This window comes from Diorhabda sublineata, chromosome 3 (assembly GCF_026230105.1).
Source record: "Diorhabda sublineata isolate icDioSubl1.1 chromosome 3, icDioSubl1.1, whole genome shotgun sequence".
In the NCBI taxonomy this organism is placed as follows: Eukaryota; Metazoa; Arthropoda; class Insecta; order Coleoptera; family Chrysomelidae; genus Diorhabda; species Diorhabda sublineata.
In genome coordinates, this window is record NC_079476.1 from 41,705,893 (window position 1) to 41,725,927 (window position 20,035).

At 30.9% G+C, this 20,035-nt stretch overlaps 1 protein-coding gene across 1 annotated transcript; it reads right to left on the reverse strand.

Moving 5' to 3' along the window:
- Positions 1-15,677: 15,677 nt before the first annotated feature.
- On the reverse strand, positions 15,678-16,973 carry LOC130441792 (uncharacterized). The gene has a single exon (XM_056775581.1). It carries the CDS (start codon positions 16,971-16,973, stop codon positions 15,678-15,680), a length of 1,296 nt encoding a protein of 431 aa, XP_056631559.1.
- Positions 16,974-20,035: the final 3,062 nt, after the last annotated feature.

The following is a 20,035-nucleotide window of genomic DNA, read 5'->3' on the forward strand; positions in this document are numbered from 1 at the left end:
TTGTACAATATTTGCGTGTAACTTTGGGTTAATAGCAACTAATTTCACATCGAGATTCCTTTATACAAGTTACCTGAATACATAATCGTCTTGGAACTCGGTTGAACATTCCGCAACTCTGGTCTTTGAAACGAGTTGATAGTTGAACATATATTACAAGTTGTGACTTTTGGTCGGAAGTTCCGAATAGTTTCGTTACAGATAGCATGTCTTCTGACATGAAATAATGTATATCGAACGTAAATTTGAAGATAATACAGTCAGTTTACATCACTACCCTCAGATTTCACCAATATCCTCAAGTCTTTATATACATTCAGAGAATCAGTTTCTTGTCTTGTTTTCCAGAATAAATTAATCGATATAAATTTCAAACACTAATCAATAATATATGTATAAAGTTTTTCCACAAACACAAGCTCCTTTTGAGCTTTACCAGCATTATCAAAATTTTGAGGTGATTGGATCAAATGTTTTACCATGCAAAGTCTTTAATGAATCAAATTGTAAAGTTCTATTTTTGGTTTATGTTACTTCTAATATTTTCTGGCCTCGATACGGTTATAAAATAATTTTCATACGAAAAAAAACTTGCTTCTGGATCGGAGGTTCCCAAAATTTGTTTCTCATATACCACTGAAAAATTTTCCTGAATCCAGAGGACCTTAAATATTGATTCTCCTCTAGTATTTTCGCAAAAAGTAGCTTCTCATGAATTCCTTCGTACATAACATATGCCAATAATAATGTTCCATTGCAGATAATCATACAAGAAAGTTTCAATATCAGAGTTAATTTCAACAATATGTATTTGTACAGTGTTGGTACTCAAAGTATGTCAAATGAAGACTTGAGCAGAATAGTTCTCAAAACCTCAGTTGATATCAATTGTTTTCAAATGTATATTTCCGTAGATTGGATAGAAAAAATACTTTTAAATAAGGCCTGTAATAAAAATAGAGTGAATTGAACAAAATAAATGGGTAGGAAAGTACTTAATTTTGATAAGAGAAGTCAAGTCAATATTTCAGTTCTTCATTATCAGAACTAAATGAAATTTCATGGTACGAATCGTAGACACCCATTGGTTTGTCAACCACTTTGGGAATAATTTTTCTAGATATTGAACGATCCGAATACTAAAAGCATTGGGAAAATCCCACTTTTTTGGCACATTAATTCATCTATCTGGCAAAGTAACTTAACAATTCAGTATTTAGCTTGTTTTTTTCTATAAATCACTCTCTAAAACCCTCCATTTTTCCACAAATTTTGTTTTCCATAACTTGAATTTCGATCCATGCGAATTTCGCATCCATATGGCTCAATATGTCTATTTTTTTTTTTTCAATATTTTTAAATAAACCATTAAAACAGCTTTTGCTTAAGATCGAAATTATGACTCAGGTACCAAAGTTTTTCTTTTTCAATTGACACAAAGCAAAATGTGGCGAAAGTCTGAAAGTTTGATTGTTGATGATTTGTTTTTATGTTTCGAAGTTTTTCCACTACTTTCAAATTATCATTTTCATCTCTCAATATCTCGTTAAGTTTGTTTAGTTACTACCTGGCGCTTTTTGTGTTTTCATTCCAGCTATTTCGTCTTCTCTCTCATATATGACCTAATTATCTTTTATTTTATCAAATTGCAGTTCAATTATTCGTGAAATAAATCAACAAACTTTTGATTATTATAAAAAATTCATGTATATTGACGTTGATGTTCAATCAATACAATTAGTGAATCCTCTTTGATGTTAGTAAACAGAGGTTTCGGTAGTGTCGCCGAGCGATGCTGAAGCTAGTGCGAACAACTTCCACCTCATGCAATTAGCTATCGACTTAGGGGAAGCGGGATAGGGTGCATAAGATAACCCATTTTCATATGGTAATAAAGATAATTAAACGACAGGTGTTTCTGATATAACGGTATGCTCTCAGTGGAATTAAAACAATTGAAACTTAGGTATGGTAATAAATATTAATGGTACTAAATTATTTAGTAATCTTATTCACTGAGCTAAATCACAGTTATCATCATTCTACGTTTATTAAAGTGTAAATATTAGCTTGCAAATGCGTTATTGAATTTTGAGAAAAGTCAAATGTTTCAAAACGATTTACCTTTGAATGGATGTGACCAAAAACATGAGATAGATTTAAACGTGAACAAATAAACAATAGATAAGAAATTAAATAGATATACAGGGTGATACAGGACTTGATGTCAAAAATTTGGGAGTGACTAGAAGACATTAAACCACTGGAACCCCATTCTCTGAAATGAGTTTTAAATTTTTGTTCGTAATCGCCAAACTCTGTATAAGGTCCTCCACGTCAAAATATGATCCACGGAATGTTATGTGTGGTCAGTACTGCTCTACAGAGTGGAAAATTGCACCTTGGAAGCTCAAATGATCGAAAAACTTGGAGCATTTGAGATGCGGCTCTATAAACGCATCCTGAAGATACATTGGACTAACAGAATCACCAGCGACGAAGTACTAAGATGCATTGGTCGCAAAGGAAAGCTGAAATTATTAAGATATTGGACACATCATACTCAAAGACAAATACCTACTGCTTCAGAACAGAACAGAACAACTCACTTTGTATAGATTAAAAAGATTTAACACGGTTTGCAACAATTGGTTGAAGGAGAAAAATAGTTGGAGGCCTAAAGTTCTGTAAGAACTTATCTTAGCATACTGGTTTATATGTTCAACGTTATATTAATCTAGAGAAATGGAAAAAAAAAGGATATTTTCGTAAACCAGATGCATAATATAACCCTTATAGCAACTTTTATAGTAAATAACAATTTTTTTTAGCCTCGAGATAAAATTTAGTACCTCAGACAACTTTTTATAAACAAAGAAAGAAGTTTTCACTTGATTTGTACTAGGAATTGGGTGTATTTGTATAATTTGAAGCTCATGATTCAGATACGATACGCATAATAAAAAAAATCATTTTGAGGTTAGGAAATGATCGAACTAGATTCTAAGTAAAACATTGATTTTCCAATCCATTACGTCTTATCAAAATGTTACTTTATTCCATCGAGCGAACGCTAATCAATGTTTGCTTTGAGTTCCCGATATTACATTAACAAAGAGCGGATCAGAAATTAACTAGACGTGCTCCGATTATGCACTTCAATATCAACTTAATAGAGACAAGGTAATGTAATTCGAATAATAGATCTGTGTGTACTATATCAAAATATAAAAAAATAATGATGAGATTAAGTGAACAATCCGAAGTTGAACGCGCTAATTTTATTAACTTACTATCTGATCTTTGTAGAGATGTAAATGCGTTGTAGACAATGAAGGTTTGATTCATTTAGGTTAATAAAGTATTCTAACGTATTTCAAATTAAAATTCTTTTTTCCACTATTAATTATACCAGTAACGATTTTAGAATAATATTAGTATAATATTCAACATCAAGCTTCATCAATCTTCACGTTTCTTTTCGTTCTTATTGAGTTTGTGCCTCTTTCGTGCCTCTTAGATCTTGAAAGTCTCTAGTTCTGATTATTCAATGACTCAATTTGGTCCTTGGTGTCTTGCTGGCGTACCTTTCACAATAATATATTTATTATATTTTCATTTAAAACTAATAATCTACAATATGTACAGGTACGGTAATGGCCGTTGTTGGCGTGTTTATTTATATGAGAGTTTCAGTTTCTGTTATTAATAAATTGAGAATAAACGATTATTGTCCTGGAAATCAATTATGAAAGTCAAATAAACATAAGAGCTGTACTGAAAAATAAAAATTATTCTTATAGTAGTCGATCGATCGATGTGTAAAAATTATAATGAAAAATTTCGTTTAAAAAATAGATAAAAATTAAGGAGAGTGCCATGACTAATGTTTTGGGGTATGGAAAACAGATTATCAGACCTACTGAATATGCATATAAAATTTTATAAAAATCGGTCGAGCCGTTTCCAAGGATTACGGTAACTAAAATTGTGACATGATTTTATATATTTTCCGCGTTTAGTCACTCATTTTTCACTAATGCTTCACTTCTATTAGTCGCAGAGTGATGTTATATATCCTAAAGTCTTCCTCGATAAATGAACTGTCCAAAACAAAAAGGATTTTTTAATAATTCGAACCAGTAGTTTTTGAAATTAGCGCTTTTAAACAAACACTTATACTATTAGTATAAATGTTAATTATTCAATTAATTTGATATAAATAACATGAAAATTTATTGTTTATTAAGTAAATTGAAGAAGCTATTTTGGAACGTACTATAAAATATTTTTCCGATGTTTCTGGCACTCTATTCAAGATATGTCTCGGCACGGATATTCCAATAATATACGTAAGATAAAACGTATGCTAGAGACATTAAAAGTCGGTTACATGGTTCAACTATCGAAAGAAGTGAAATATATACTGACGTTTTCTGAGAATGTGACTCGTAAAGATGCGGTGGAAACATATTTTTCTCTGGCACAAACATAAATTATTGTTTTTATGCAATATATAATGTAACCACCATACTTGATATTATATAATTTATTATTGTTAAAAGTTTATCTACGTATATATATTATATTGTATATAATTTCTATTTTCACTATATTTCCATCATTTGAAACTGAAAATTTTTAGTTTTTCTTAAATATTTCATATTGATACTCAATAATTCAGCAATTGCCTATCTATTATTTTCACATGGAAAAAGTTGTACTTCTGTTTTGAATAAGAAATTTCCTCGGTAAATTTAATATCAAAATTTTCATTATTTGGATTCAAAATAATACTTTACTGATACCAGAGATGTGTCCGATATTTTGATATTTCACTTTTAAATTAATCAAAATATCACATTAAAGTAAGGAACGTCAGTGATTTTATCAAAATAGAGCTCTAGCGACCGCCCAATATCTCAAAATGAGTCTCAATAAAGAAGGATTACCACAAATCAAAAACATAATAGAGGCTATTCAGGGTGAATTCTATGCATCATTTTCAACAATTAAAAATCGATCTAAGTTGTTTTGCTGGGAACGAACTAATTATAACGGGGGGTTCTACATTAAAAAAATTCCATGGAGTGTTATCGGAATGAGAAACCGTGTCAAAAAAAGCAGAAGTCACTTAAAGCATCAAAAAAAGTGATGGCTACAATATTTTTGGACTGTAAGGGTATAATTTTGATTGAAATCGATGAATTAAATACCAACATAAACGCGGGATATTACTATGACTTATTAAGGTAGTTGCATCACAAAATTATTCAAAAAAAAAACGCATGGGGTGTGCGTTTGCTTGAAGGTAACGCTCTAATCCATACTGTCTGCTTTGCTTTATAAGGCTACTGTATACGAATGAGGTTTCACTTAGATTAAACACCCACCATATAGCACTGATCTGATCCCGTCTGACTATTTGTTTGTTTTTAAAATTGAAGCCTCAGTCGAGGAGGAGAAAATTTAACAGCGACGATCAAATTAAAAAGGCCGTGCACGAACATTTTGACTCTAAATATGCATCATAATTTTTCTAGTGACATTCCACATCAATCTACATTGGCAAGTATTGAAAAAAGGTTGGAAGAACCGGGAAACTTGTTAATTAAAAGTAATAATGCTGGCAAGCAACGTACAACAAGGATCTGGTAGAGACAATATTAAATCATATTTTTGAAAAGCCATCTTTAAGTACCCGAACTGTAGGTGTCCTTTTTAAAACAACGAATGTTACATTCATACAAATTGAGATTTTCAGGTGCGTATAGAATTTTTAAACTGGTATTTCCAAAAGTGTCGTGAAAATGGAGATTTTCCAAAATATGTGTTGCGCTGGACTGAAGGCAGCGAACTGTTTAGGTGAAACCTGTTTGAATTATAACTACGGTCACCGAAAGAGCGCACAGAGCACGTTCGCGTATTTCAAATGGATAATAATATAACTGCAACAGCGTGAATTGCAAGAAACTTCGACTCTATCTATCAAGGTATGGCAAGGCGACTCAATATTTTCTTGCGAATAAATGTCGTATTCATTTAGATTATTATAATTGGAATCATGTCGTTATTATTTTTTGAAAAGCTCTGTGCATTTTCCATCCCTGTGTCGCTTAATGGAAAAACATTCTTTTCAAAACAAAAAGATATCTATCTCACTTTCATTGCAAATTGTTAATAATCACACCTTTCAATTCCAAAACACCAAATAATCATCTTTATCCACCGAATAATTTGTAAGCCTTCCTAGTTATATGGCATTTATCGTACGGAAAGCTGTGTTAATTTATTTCGAGTTCCGTGTTTCTGTGACTTGTTTACGTGTAAAATTTAATTAAAACATAACATGGAAGTAATAATAAATGGATAAATCAATTAAAGGAAAATTTGTCTATTCGATAAATCCTAACTGAATGAGGTTATGTTGTGATGAAGATATTATTTATTTAAATAACAAACATTGTTGTAAAGCAAACGCGAAATATATGAAACAAATCAATAAGTTTGGGGCATGAAATATCAATTCTCTATATTATTCGGTTTGTTTTTTGTAGATCATTAGTGGGAATTGGTAGTATGATACATCAAGATGTAATAAATGTCCATTTCGACTAGCTCAGTCATGATACGGCCCGCGGGCCGCTTCCGGCCCCTGGGCCGTATTCCTCATTTTCAACTTTTAACACTTTAACGCGAGATAAAAATACCAAAAAAGTGGTTTTGTCTTGTTTTGGTATTTATTTTTTCTTTATACCTTGGTCGAAAGTAAGTAAAAATCGTATATATAGTCCGAATGTTGAAATCTAGGTCCTGCGCGTCCTGATTATCAATTAATTCAGTGAGTTAGTTGTAGACTAAAGACTACTCGACTCACGTAATGTTTGATAGTATTTACTCATCGGTCTATCGGGGTAGAAAGTATCCTATCATATAACTTTGATCCGATTAACTCCGAATAACATTCAAGGAGTTAGTCCTCAGATCCGATCGTTTTTCGTGCTAAAAACCATAAAGCTTTATCTTCAAGGTTTCTTTCCGGACTCATCGTTGAATTTTTGTGAAAATTTGTAATTACCAAACTTAGGAGACCTTGAAATTCGTAGACCGAAAATTGTTAACTTATTTTGGAAATGATTTAAAGGGTTTTTTACTGTACTAAACTACGTAGTTAAACTTGTTGTTGCTGAAGCAGAATTTTTGTTCTAATATACGTTCGTTCAAACATTATGTAGTATATTAGAAATTGTGTTTGTATATGAATTTTTAATTGATATAACGAATAAATAAATACCACCCCAATTTCGATTTAATGAAAACGCAAACCCAGTTAACTGATATGTGTATAATATAAAGCTTCTAACAATAAGGAAATAACTGTTTATAATTTAAAGTTATAATAAGCGTGGAATTGTAACATAATTTCAATGAAACTGATAATAATTGATGGAATTACAAGATTAACTTGTTCGTGATATTACGCATGTCACATATATATACAGAATGTCCACATTTCTCGAGGAAATGTTTGTTTGATTTTAGAATTCAAGTTTCTTTTCATCTGAAAAGTCTAAAAGACTATTTTTGAAAATGAAATTTGATTTTTGGTCGAGCGGATTTTACGTTAGCTGGCGGCTTATTCCTTGTTTATCTTTATTGGAGTATATGCAGCGGTTAATTTTTTTCTATTCTTTTTACGGTCATTTCGTCGAACGAAATTTCTCTGGAAACATTGTTAGGATTATCGCAATGCTTCAATAAAGCTTCCGCTCCAAGAGATTTTAATCATTTTGTGGAAAAATGAAATAGGATCATATGTAATTCAACATAGAAATTGGACATTTGTTTTATCAGTAGATTTTCAAATATTAGGGCTTATACGGAAGGAACAGTTGTAGATTTAAGAGAATAGATATTTGTGAGACTCGAATATTCAAAAGTAATTTAGAGAATACTGGAATTGAAGATAATAAAGATAAGGATGTTCGTTTTTGTCCAATCCACAAAAAGTTCAATCAACTTGATACAAATTCAAAATTCGTTTATTTCCAAATTTTTTTTATTCTTCATTATCTATAACGGATTTTATCTCACAAATTTTTTACTTTGTGGATTATTTTATGAACGTTTTGATTCGGTCAGAATGTTGTTTAGTTTGAAAAAAAAAACATTTACATCGAAACATTAGGAATAAGCCAGCTATTGTACTAAAAATGCATTGTCTTGCGAATAATGAATCACAATGGACTGAAAAAGCACTATAGATAAATAAAATGAGAAAAAAGTGTCAATGAATGAATATTGTGTAATTGAAATAATTACATTCGAAATGAATTTTATTAATGTGTACTTCAGAAAAAAAATTAGCCATTTTGTAGCTCGATACCTCCTAAAAACGTCTAGACATGGACAAGAGGAAGTCTTAGGTAATATAAGGTATAAGACAAGAATCAAATCAAAACTTCTTGAAGAATCAAAGACTTGAAACGATTACCATGTTTTATATGACCAATGAAAACTATCTTAATCCAATTGTTTAGGTTTTTAAAAATTGATCAATTTCCTATTTCGATATGTATACGAACTATTTTTTATTTTTCTGGTATCTGTTTAAGGTTAGAAATTTTGAAATTATATAGATGATATTTTCTGATTTTATTTCTATTATTTTTATTTTATTTGTCGTATCGTGAATATGATTTCTCGATCTATTTTCTAAATAATGAGATGTCTGTACTATCTAAGCAGCATAATAGTATAAAATCATGGTAATTGTACACTTTCACGGTCACCTGGTTTTTTGGCTCTAGAAAATCGAAAAATGGATGGATTTTAATGATCTTGGTCTCAAAATTACGGCGGATTGATAAAAAAAATTAGTAGAAATAGCTGGAATGAAAATTTCTCATAGTTTTACTGTTTTAAATCGTAAAAAAACGGTTTTGCAAAATAATCCTTTACAAAAAATCATCCCATTATCAGATAAAGTTATTATATTTTTTTTGTATTCTACATAAATTAATAAACAATTTAAAAAAAAATCCAAAAAGAATGATTTTTTCAGTTTTTATAGCTTAAAATGAAATCGATGAAAAACAATCAATTTTCGTGAATAGTTTCGTACTATATTCTTCAATGTTAATAGTTTTTGGACCATTAAAAATCGAAAAATAGATAAATTTTATAATTTTGGTCTCAAAATGTTCCATTTTACGACGAATTTATGAAAAACACGGGGGTAGTGGCTGAATTTGCGGTTTTTAATAGTTTTAAACCTTAAATAGTAGAAAAACTTTTTTTTTCAAAATATTCATTTTTTTATGTAAATTGCGAAAAAAAATATACGAATTTGATTCCACGACGTCAGAAACAGTTACAAAGGATTATATGTAGAAAGTCATTTTTTTGCATTTAAAGTCATGAAACTGTAAAAAATATTTATTTTTTTTAATTTTCGTATTTTTTTTTATAAATTCGCCGTAAAATGGAACATTTTGAGACCAAGATCATCAAAATCCATCCATTTTTCGATTTTCTAAAGCCAAAAAACCAGGTGACCGTGAAAGTGTATTATTACCAAAATCATTATTGATTAAATATATTTCTGCTTCTCCACCAAGTTTTATCTGTAAGCTTTTGCTTTGTGAACTTTTTCATTCGAAGCTTCATTTTTGTCAAATTTTATTTGGAAAAGAAGGTTCTTGTTAACATAACTGTTTTCTGTCCAAATTAAATCGGGAAATTACATTTTTTGCTAAAATTGAACTCAATTCATTGAGATTTGATTGAGACAAATATGAAAGTGACATTTTTGAGAGATTATAATTTTAGAAAGTTATTTTTTGTCCAAATAAATTTTGGTAAACTATTTTTGTTTATATTAGACTTTGGAACGTCAAATTTCCAACGAATTAATGGTATTTCTTGACAAAATCAAAACAGAATTGAATTAGAACAAGTAATTTTTCTCGTCATAAAATTTTGGAAAGTTATCACAGCTATTTTTCTACAACAAATCAATTCTTCATCAAATAACGTTTAGAACAGCCAGTCTTCTTCAGATTAAAATGATTTTTGTCCATATCAAATTTGAGAAACCTATTATTTTTCACAAAATCAAATTTCGGAAATGAGATATAATAGAATATTCATTAAAAAATTACTGTGTTTATTGTGATGAGAAAGAACTTTCTCTGTATTGAACTGAACAATATTTAGATTGATTTTTCATTAAAAGAGACCAAAAAGGAAGAAAATCTAATATTAAATAAGTACGAACAAATTTATTTAGATATTAATGTCATACAGCATACCGCAAATACTATTAACAATATGTTGAATTTCAAGTTACACAAAAATTCTTCACAGGTCGAAGCATTCCAGTAAATCAAACTTACTACCCACCGCCCTACCGTCAATTTTCCAGTTATGACTGTTAGAAATGAACATCAGCCAACAAAAGCAACCCTCCATTTCCATTAGTCAAATTGAAATGTTTTCCGCACTCAATTTGTGCGCGAAACTTGGCTAAAAAGGTACAAAAATAGAAAATTAGCAGTGACTTTTCAGTTTTCACCCGTCTACCACATTTGTATTATTCTCAGATACAGCATTTACTTTCATAAGAGCGTGAAAATTGGGGGTTAAAAGTGGCATAACGAAACTATCAATAAGTACCTCAAATTTTTTATTTAAGATATAATTCTAGTTTGAGAATATTTTGACATTATGAAAATAATAAATCGGTGAACCTTAATTGAATGTTCGATGTAACTACGCATTAATCGAAATTACAAAAGTTTCAAAATTACCTAGATCGAAACTAATCTGAATATTTGCTTTAAATCAAGTTCGAAATAACCGTATGTTTGATTATAATCCATTTTTCAATCCAGCAAATCCAACGTTCGTGCTTTTATAAATGTTACTATATCAACAAAAGATAATTATTTATGTAAGTATCAAGGACATCAAGTAGATCATTATATCCTGACTATTCCAGTCTAATTACACAAAAGGCTGAAAAGGCAAACAATACCGAGATAATTTAAAAATTCATAACATAAAGAATAAATAACCAATTTTTGAGGTGGAAATCAGAAAATGTTGTTTTTGGGTACTATAACGATTTATCCGAAAGCTTTTTCTTTTTTTTTTTTTATTTAAAGCAAAAGTCGAAAAGGTACCAACGAAAAGAATCATCAGGATCTCAATTTATGTATTAACTTACAGCAATAAACTGCGGAATCTCGTAGAATTACCAAATACAATAAAATATGAATGGTTTTTTTATTTATTGGACAATAATTTTCAATTATCTATATTATAGAAGCATGATAAATTACTGCTGTGACAAAAATATAATAATAAATAATAAAAAAAAATAAAAAAAAATGTAAGACTGTATTTAAGATTCCAATTGACTATGGGGGACTCCATTTTTCTATCAGCTACAAAATAAATGGGATATAGTATATTTTAAATAAAATTCCTAACTTTTTTCTAGTACATTTGGTTGCTACTACATTCTTATCATATTTCCAAAGCTTTGGAAGTCGGATCCAACAATAAAAATGTTTGTAGACTTTGGTTTAGATTCGACCCCGGACTATTACGTGAATCAAAGTTCTAAATAATAGTAATAAATGTTATTTTCAGGAACTATGGAAGCAAAAAATGATGTTGAAAAAACCTACCTTGATGAAGACATCAATAAACGATGTCCTTCACTATACATTTCAATAAATTTTCACTAATATACCCCCGAATAATCACCAACCACTAAATTCATAGAGGATTATTTTTACTTTTTCACACATCCTTCCGTATTAATTTCATGTTTTCACTTACATTTTATAAATACCTTGATGAAATTAAAGTTTCTTAAAAAAGTTTTTCGGCGCATTTTCCAACTGACGCGAAGTTTTCTACTGAAAACTGGCACAGGGCATACATACGTCATCAAATACACGCCGAACTGATTTTCCTTAACTTTCGGAGTTAGATGTGATGGGTAGAAATGAGTATAGAAAGCGATCGCGCATCCGCATCCTGCGCACTAAAATATTTTTACATGGTAAAAGAATTTTACGATATGTGAAAATTATTTGCTTCATTATATCATTTTTCACATCAAATATCCGAACAATACAATCTAGAAACCAACAATTATTGCTACTTTTTGAGATACTGAATATACTGTTTACACCAACACTAACAATTATACTGTCTGACGCGTAACTTCAGTCTCTGAAGACGATAACTTGGTTATCGAAACGCCAACGGTTCCACAAATTCCAACTTGTTAACTTTTCAAGATACCAGACTTTCAACCTTCAAATATGGATCACAATTTTCATTCTAATATTGACGTTTTTTGACACGAGCGTTACCAACTATACCTACGCTTAAAAGCGTTAGAAGCATTTCAAATTCAAGCAAATTAAATAAAAAAATGTCGATGTTTAGCTACAAACCCAACTGGTAAAGAAGCAGCTACAGAAAACATTAGGGGTATGTTCGTTAATGACAGAAACCACTATAAACTTGGTATTTTAGAGAAATCTTCAGATGGTACTCCTACGAAAGTTCTGTCCGTTAATGAAAAGAGGCAACTGGTGTTTGATTCCAACAAGGTTTGTGATGAAGTGACCTGCGAAGAGCTGGCTCAGCAACGAAACAAAGTTTACAATAACCTTTATGTTTGGTTCCAAGTAAACCCGACGAAGAAACTTTTGGAAAGATCTTTAGGTAAAACATCTGCGTAGGATATGGAATCACTATATATTTGGTATTCGAGGAAGATCTAGGATGGAGCGGCTAGAGAAATCTTCAGGTGATACCCTATGTGCGTTAATGGATAAACTTGGTGTTTTAATACAAGCAAGCTTTGTGATGAAACGACTGCAGAGGTCTTAAAGTAAGGCGCCTGCAAAGAGCTCACTCAGTAACGAAAAAAAGACTACAATAAACTAGGTGTTTGGTTACAAGCAAGCCCGACGAAGAAGCTGTTGGAGAGATCTTCAGATACGAAGAGCGTATTCGGTAATGGAAATGTGTCTCAGGAAACTGATACTATTTTGGTAATGGATTGTTATTTGATCGAAAGAAAGAAGTAAAGAACCTGGAGGAGATGTTTCCATGTCAGAAATCTGCGAAGTGCCTGTTTCGTAAAGGAAAGGATCTGCAAGGGAATGAGTTCTTGGTTAAAAAAGTCCAGATGACGATCTGTTTTAGTGGTCTTTGATTCAGAAAAGTGCGCAAGGCCTATTTGGCGATAAAAGGGAAGAACTTGAGGTTTCGTTAGGAAAAACCATAAGATGAATGTACTGGCGAGATCTTTGAGTCCTACAAAGGTCTTGATCATTAGACAAAGAATATTGTAAGACAACTGGAATAAGAACGATTTACAAATAACGAAGATCATTTGTTGCAATTTTTTTTGTTTCATTTCATTGGCCATTCTCCACACAACAGGAGTATTATCAAAAGATCTTTGGAGTACATCTTGAATCATATGTTTTCTGTTACATTGAAAAGTACCTCGGCAGTATTTGTAAAATTTTGAGTTGAATTCCGTTTATCGATTCTCGGCATTGCAAATGTGAAAGTTTATTTATGTTTACGTCGAATACTTTTTCTTGTGAATATAATGCTTTGAAAATTTATTCTGTCACAGCTTGTCAATCTGTGTACGTCCACAATTCATACAACTCCATCTATCGAGTAATTAACTAGTCACAAAGGTAAAATTCCTATGAAAGAAGCGTCCTTTTTAAAGAAAAATTTTTCCCGGAAATTGCTTCTTTTCGTTTTCTATACATTTACGAATTTTCTTCTCCTACAATAGCCGCTAACAACGAAATAACGAAGCTATTAATCTAGTTAACAGAATAGAAGCTAACGTCAAGTAATTAATCTTTTTTCTGGTTAGTTGAAGAATAAACCCAAAGTAGACGGTAATAAATGATGAAAATTAAGTAGTCGAGTCGTTTGAAAAATAGAAATCAATAATCATGAATAAAATATTCAGTGCGTGATGGTGGTGCATGTACAATCAATGCAATTAAACATTTTTCATTACTTCGATTAGGAACTTTGTTTGTCAAATAAATCATTTGATCTAATCATTAAGGATTAGTTTTTTGATCCACGTCAAATTTGATCTATACAAATACTGATTAGAACAAATTACAATCACATTAGTTGTCATTAAAATTTTTATATCGTATAAGTTCATAAAATGTTAGTCCACTAACTTTATAAATCACAGCACGCGTCAAATCAAACTCAAGTTCTTATTTTTTGCAAACTTGTTAATAATGTTGGCATGAAGAATAATCCAAGTTTGTTAAAAATTGAAAAAACCGCGCAAAAATCGGGTCTCTTTCAAATTTTTGCGATTCAAACCTTAAAGCACTAGCTTTTGAAAAAACTTACTTGGTACGTTTTCAAAGTAGACAGAATTTTCCACAATATAATACTAGAAATGTCGTTGTCGACCCAATAGTTTTTGAAATTGAGCTTTTCAAACTTTACTTATATGAAGGGATGTTGATAATGATGTTTAAGGGTGAAGAATTAACTAGGTGGTATGATCTTACAGCTGCTTTCATCATAGTCTTTCTACTTGAGGATCAGAACTAGTGTCAGACCATATACTAGCGAAAATTTTTAAAACAAACAGTCGTGTGTTTGAAGCGTCTTTTGACGATCAAAATGTCCACCCCTTACTTTGCAAACTGTTCGTATTGAAGAAATATTTTCCAAGGCCTCATCACCTGGACTTTCCTGTTGATGGTACCGTTTAGAGATTTGTTTAGTAAAACTAATGATATCTAGCATTAAGGGTTGCCGTTTTTTACGGCTTCTTCTTATTATCTCAAGGAACTTTCGAGTTATTTTATCTTCACATAGACAGTGTTCTCGTGGTCCTTGATGGTCCAATATTTCATTTTGCAATGCTACCAGCTGCTTTGGTCAACTTTATATTGGTAAGCACTGTTCATCCTTCAATAAGCAATGATTTTCTATGTTCTCAAGGGAAATACTCAACGCATAAAGGGTTTTTACACCTCTTTCCTTCACTAGTGGTAATTAACCTTCACTTTACATGTAAAATTCAAACCTATGCTGGAAAGAAGCAGATGCTGCATTCAAATACATTGTTTTGGATGTACCTCAATCGAAATAGGATCTAGAAACGACAATTGATTCAAACGCGTGCAAAAATGTATTGATCTCAATTGAGAATATTTTGAAAAACAATGAAGCCATATTCAATCATAAATATCTGTTTTTTTATTTGTCTCAAAACTTAAGTATCGATTTCCGTACGAAATCTTTTAAAATTTGATTAAAACATTTAAATGGATTTCTGGATTGGATACTAACCCCAAATATTGAATAATAAGTTAATTTTGATCATTTTTTATTGTCTTTTTATTATTATATTCAGTATATATATATTTTATATATGTTTACAAATTTTTTCATTTCTTTTTTGATTCAAAATCATTGAAACTAAGTAGTTGTCTAAATAAGTATATATTTTTTCCGTTAATAAATGTTTAAACAATTTCTCCCAATATATTTTCTTACGAATCATTTTTATCTATTTCTATATTTAACATTTTTGAAAGGGATAATTCACGGGAAACAACACAACAACAAAAATATCAACTATTCTCGACAAACAAAAGTGTTTTCAGTTCAAATAATTCTTCGGTCATAATTTCTTTATATACATCGTTACGTCGGAAAAGTTTCGCCATCATATCGGGACGACCTTCGAAAATAAAATTTGAAAACGTTGCTTCGGATCGCGAATTTTCAACGTACAAATCATCGGGAATCAAAGTGAAACTTCTATCGATAATGCAATGTATCTTACAAGTTAGACGCAGAAATTCGAACGATTTTTGAAATTCTCCGAAACTAATAACTTCTTGAACGTTATAACCAGCTGCTTCTATATTTTTTGAGAGATATGTGTAATATTGACTAATGAGATCGACCGTATGAATATCTCGAAAAGTTTTTCTTGTATTCAAATAAATAAAACCCAATACGTCTACTATTGGAGGTTTTAAAGTGATAGTTTGGAAATCTATGAGTTTACAAGACTCCACATTTTTATCATTCGCATATTTATACAGGATATTACTGCACCAAAGATCGTTGTGAGTAAGGACGGTTTTGTATTTTTTGTTGCCTTCTGCTTGAATTTCGGGTATTTTATGAATGGTTTCCTCAAATAATTTGACGAATTGTTCTACTTCTATCGTATCCTCTGGTAGAAGTTCGATGAGTTTCTTCAGACCCCGGATACCGTATTCGTAATATTTTGCAACCAATACGTTTTGTTCTTCTTCTATATGATGCTCGAAAACTTCAGGAAACGCTTCAGATAATTTATATTCCCAAGCTAAATCTTTGGATTTCTTCAATTCGAATAACATTGAGTCAGCATGAAATCTAGCGATAGTTTCCAAACATTTATAACAGTGATTTATATCCAATGATACATTTTTTCCAAGAGATTTATAGGATGATCCAACTAAATCTTCCAAAACGATTATTTCTGATTCGAAAAAATAACTTTTTGGTACATAAGTACAAGGAAAACCTTCATCTTGTAGATAAGGGATATACTTTCCGTAAAAAAACGATTCGTTTTCGAAGGCTCTTATTTCTTTTGCGATTCTGTACATAATTCCGTTACTTTTACTCAATATTTTCACAAAAAAACTAGCGAGTTTACTTTCAAGTTTGTAGTGATATTTTATCGTGAGAAAAAATTGTTCTCCTATCAACCCTTCACACTGATTATCGATAAGGCGACTGGAGAAAGAGGTTATGTTGGTATTTTCCTTTATTTTCGAATCTTGTATCTCGCTCACAGCATTTTCATCCAACAAATATCGTGCAAGAATTCTTTCACATTGTTCTTCTGTTATAATTTCTTCGCCCATCTGGAAAAACAAATACAGCATTATTTTCAAATCAAACATACTCCATTCAAGATCTCAAACGTCACTTTAACCTTTTTTCACGTTAAATAGATGGCGTTGACCGAAAAACTTCAATACTTAACCTAACTTTTTCAAATTGTTCACATTTTAAGGTTATAAGAAGTTTTGGTAGAAGATTTGAACTTTATATTTGATGAACTAGATGATGATGATGATGATGATGAAGAAATTATCAACATTGCTGAGATGCCAAAAAAGCAAAAAGTTATTCGTTCTAGAGCGAATCTTTGATTTTTTCCACAATTTTTAAATTTTTTTTGATTAAATCGAAAATATGACGGTTTATGTTATTTTTTCCTTTTTCATTCAAAGTTAACCAAAAGGATAAAGAAATGGCACGATTTTTGTTCTTTTTTCATTTTTGATTATGCAACTATCTCAAACAACTCAACTAAAAAACAAATATCGGAACAATTCGGTTATATCCGTGACAACTGACAGAAAAATGTCTATTCAACTGTCACCTGTCAAATCGTGTATATTCTTGGTTTAAACTAGAGTTCAAACCATAGTTTAAGCTCTGGTTTAATCTCCAGTTCTACTTTTGGTTGCTAAATTGGTACTTAGTAAAATTAGCAGATAAAAAAAATGTTTCTTTACTCTAAATACTAACATGATTGAATGTTTCTTAAGAATAACATTTTTGGTATTAAGGTATGATTTGATACTTTTTAGTTAACCTCACTTTTGCCAACAGTTTCATAAAGTTGAGAATATTTGCTGGTTTTTTTTTTAAATTGAACAAGTGCAACATCGAATTCTCAACTCATTCCTCATGTAAATTGCAAAAATTTCTTAAGAAAATTATTTTGATAAGCAACAGTTGTGTTAACCGACTTCTAGTTTTCACCTGCCCTTCGACCAACACTACTAAAATCTTGTTTACCCTCCAGCCAGTTTGAGGGAGTTGGTGTTACCCAGATAACCGAAGCCATGACCTTTTGTATTATCTCTTTCTCACATCTTAACTTTGGCAAGCTAGCTGGAAATTTCGTTGTCCTTTCGATTCCCTGGAAAACTCTTTTGGTAATTCATTGAGAACCTTGTAGTATTTCAGAATGAATCTATGAGGAAATTTGATGTGAAAAAGTTTGTCTTTTACAATACCAAACTTCACACAATTAACCGCATTTCAAAACAAATTATTTCATTTAAGTGGGAGGATATTCATATCCGCTTTATAGTCCCGATCTTGCTTTTTGTGACTTTCACGTGTTTCAAAGAATAAGCAACTTTGATGGCTGGAACTAAATGGATGGTTCCAGAAGTATTTTCGCCGTTTAATAACCATAAATGAAACGTGGGTCCATCACTTCACACCCGAAAGAAAAGAATAATGTAAAACATGGACTAAAAAGGGAGAACCGGCTCCAAATAAGGCAGGCAAATTCACGGTTTTTAGGGATTCGCGTGGGATAATTTCCATTGAAAAATGGAAAAATATCAACGGCGAGTATTATGCGAACTTATTGCAAAGTTTGAGCGAATAAATCAAGCAAAAACGGCCTCATTTCTTCAAAAAAATGAATCAGCTGATATTGCAATGGCCAGAATTAATGAATTAAAGTTCGATTTTCTACCTCATTCGCCAGATTTAACCCCCTCAGATTATTTTCTGTTCCCAAACTCGGGAGTCAAAGATTTTCGAACAATTAAGAGGTGATGTCGGCATTTAATGGTTATTTTGACGACTCTCATCGCTCTTTAAGATACTGCCTTTATTTCTTGTATTCCAATTCAAAAAATGATCCTTACTTTCTGAATAACATTAGAAACTATTTTCTTGGGGACACTGTATAAAGTAACCTAATAAACGAAGTTCAGAATTACAGTTTATTTACATCTATATATCGTTGTTGACCTACAACCTTCATTTCTATGGAAAGGACACGATTTTATGGTTGGAACAAAGCAATAAAATTGCATGTTAGTAAATATTTTGAATTCCTGTTGTATTAGTAAAAATCCCATTAACAACAAACAATGATGATTCACTAAATGGATTTTGTTGAGAGAGTATTAAAAAATAAAGATAATGAGAAGATAATTTTGAATTGGAAACCAAAAGTGGATTTGGATATTTGGAAAATTTCATTACAAACTTCAGCGAACGTCAGTAATCAACTTTGTGTCCAATTATAAGGACAAACAATGAAAGTTGTTCAAACTATGAATACAATAACGAAATTGAGTAGAATTTCAATTAATCTTTTAATATGAGAAAAATATTTGATATTTCCATCTGTTGTAAGTCATACTCGACCTAATAAAATTGACTACCACAACTTTATGTGAATGTTTACACGTCCTGAAGCAACAATGTTTAGTAGTATTTGCACTTTGCAATTTCTCAGGTATACTGGGTGTGATTACAAAATTATCTCAAAGCAATAAGGTAAAGTTGGGTTTACATGCCAAAAGGAAAGCATTTCTTGAAGACATTTTATTAGAATTTCTCCTTCTTAACTGACTTTCTTGATTCATTTTCAGTTTTTAATTATTCAAATCAAACTAATCTAATTAAAAAGATAATAGACCATTCAAAATTAGTCAAACTTGTTACAGCCTTAGTGATAAATAATTTTGCCGAATTCTATTTCGCCAAAATAATGTTATAATAGCTCAAGCACTGAAAATGCAGTAGACAATTCTTTAGGAGTTCCATTATATCCTTTCCCTGCTCTCCTTTTATTTCTTGTTCCTCCTCGTTTTATGTTCATCATTTTTTTGGTCTCTCTGAAATCTGGCATTATTTTATTCGTCATAATTCTCCATCCTTATCATTTCCCAAGATTCTTCTAGATTTCTTCACTAGTCCTCGATAACAACTCCAAGAAATTCGGAGCTTTGAACTTACTTTTTCTTTATTCAGTTGTATTTAAAATTTTCTTATTTCTCCTTTCCTTTATGGTGTTGTCATTATCGTGAACTTTGATTTATCTTTCACTATATCAATCGTTTCTATGAAGATACAAATTTCTTTGAGCTCGTTTTCTGATGAT

Bases quoted from the DNA above. Each gene is read 5' to 3' on its own strand.
- LOC130441792 (XM_056775581.1), bottom strand. From the start codon at position 16,973: ATGGGCGAAGAAATTATAACAGAAGAACAATGTGAAAGAATTCTTGCA.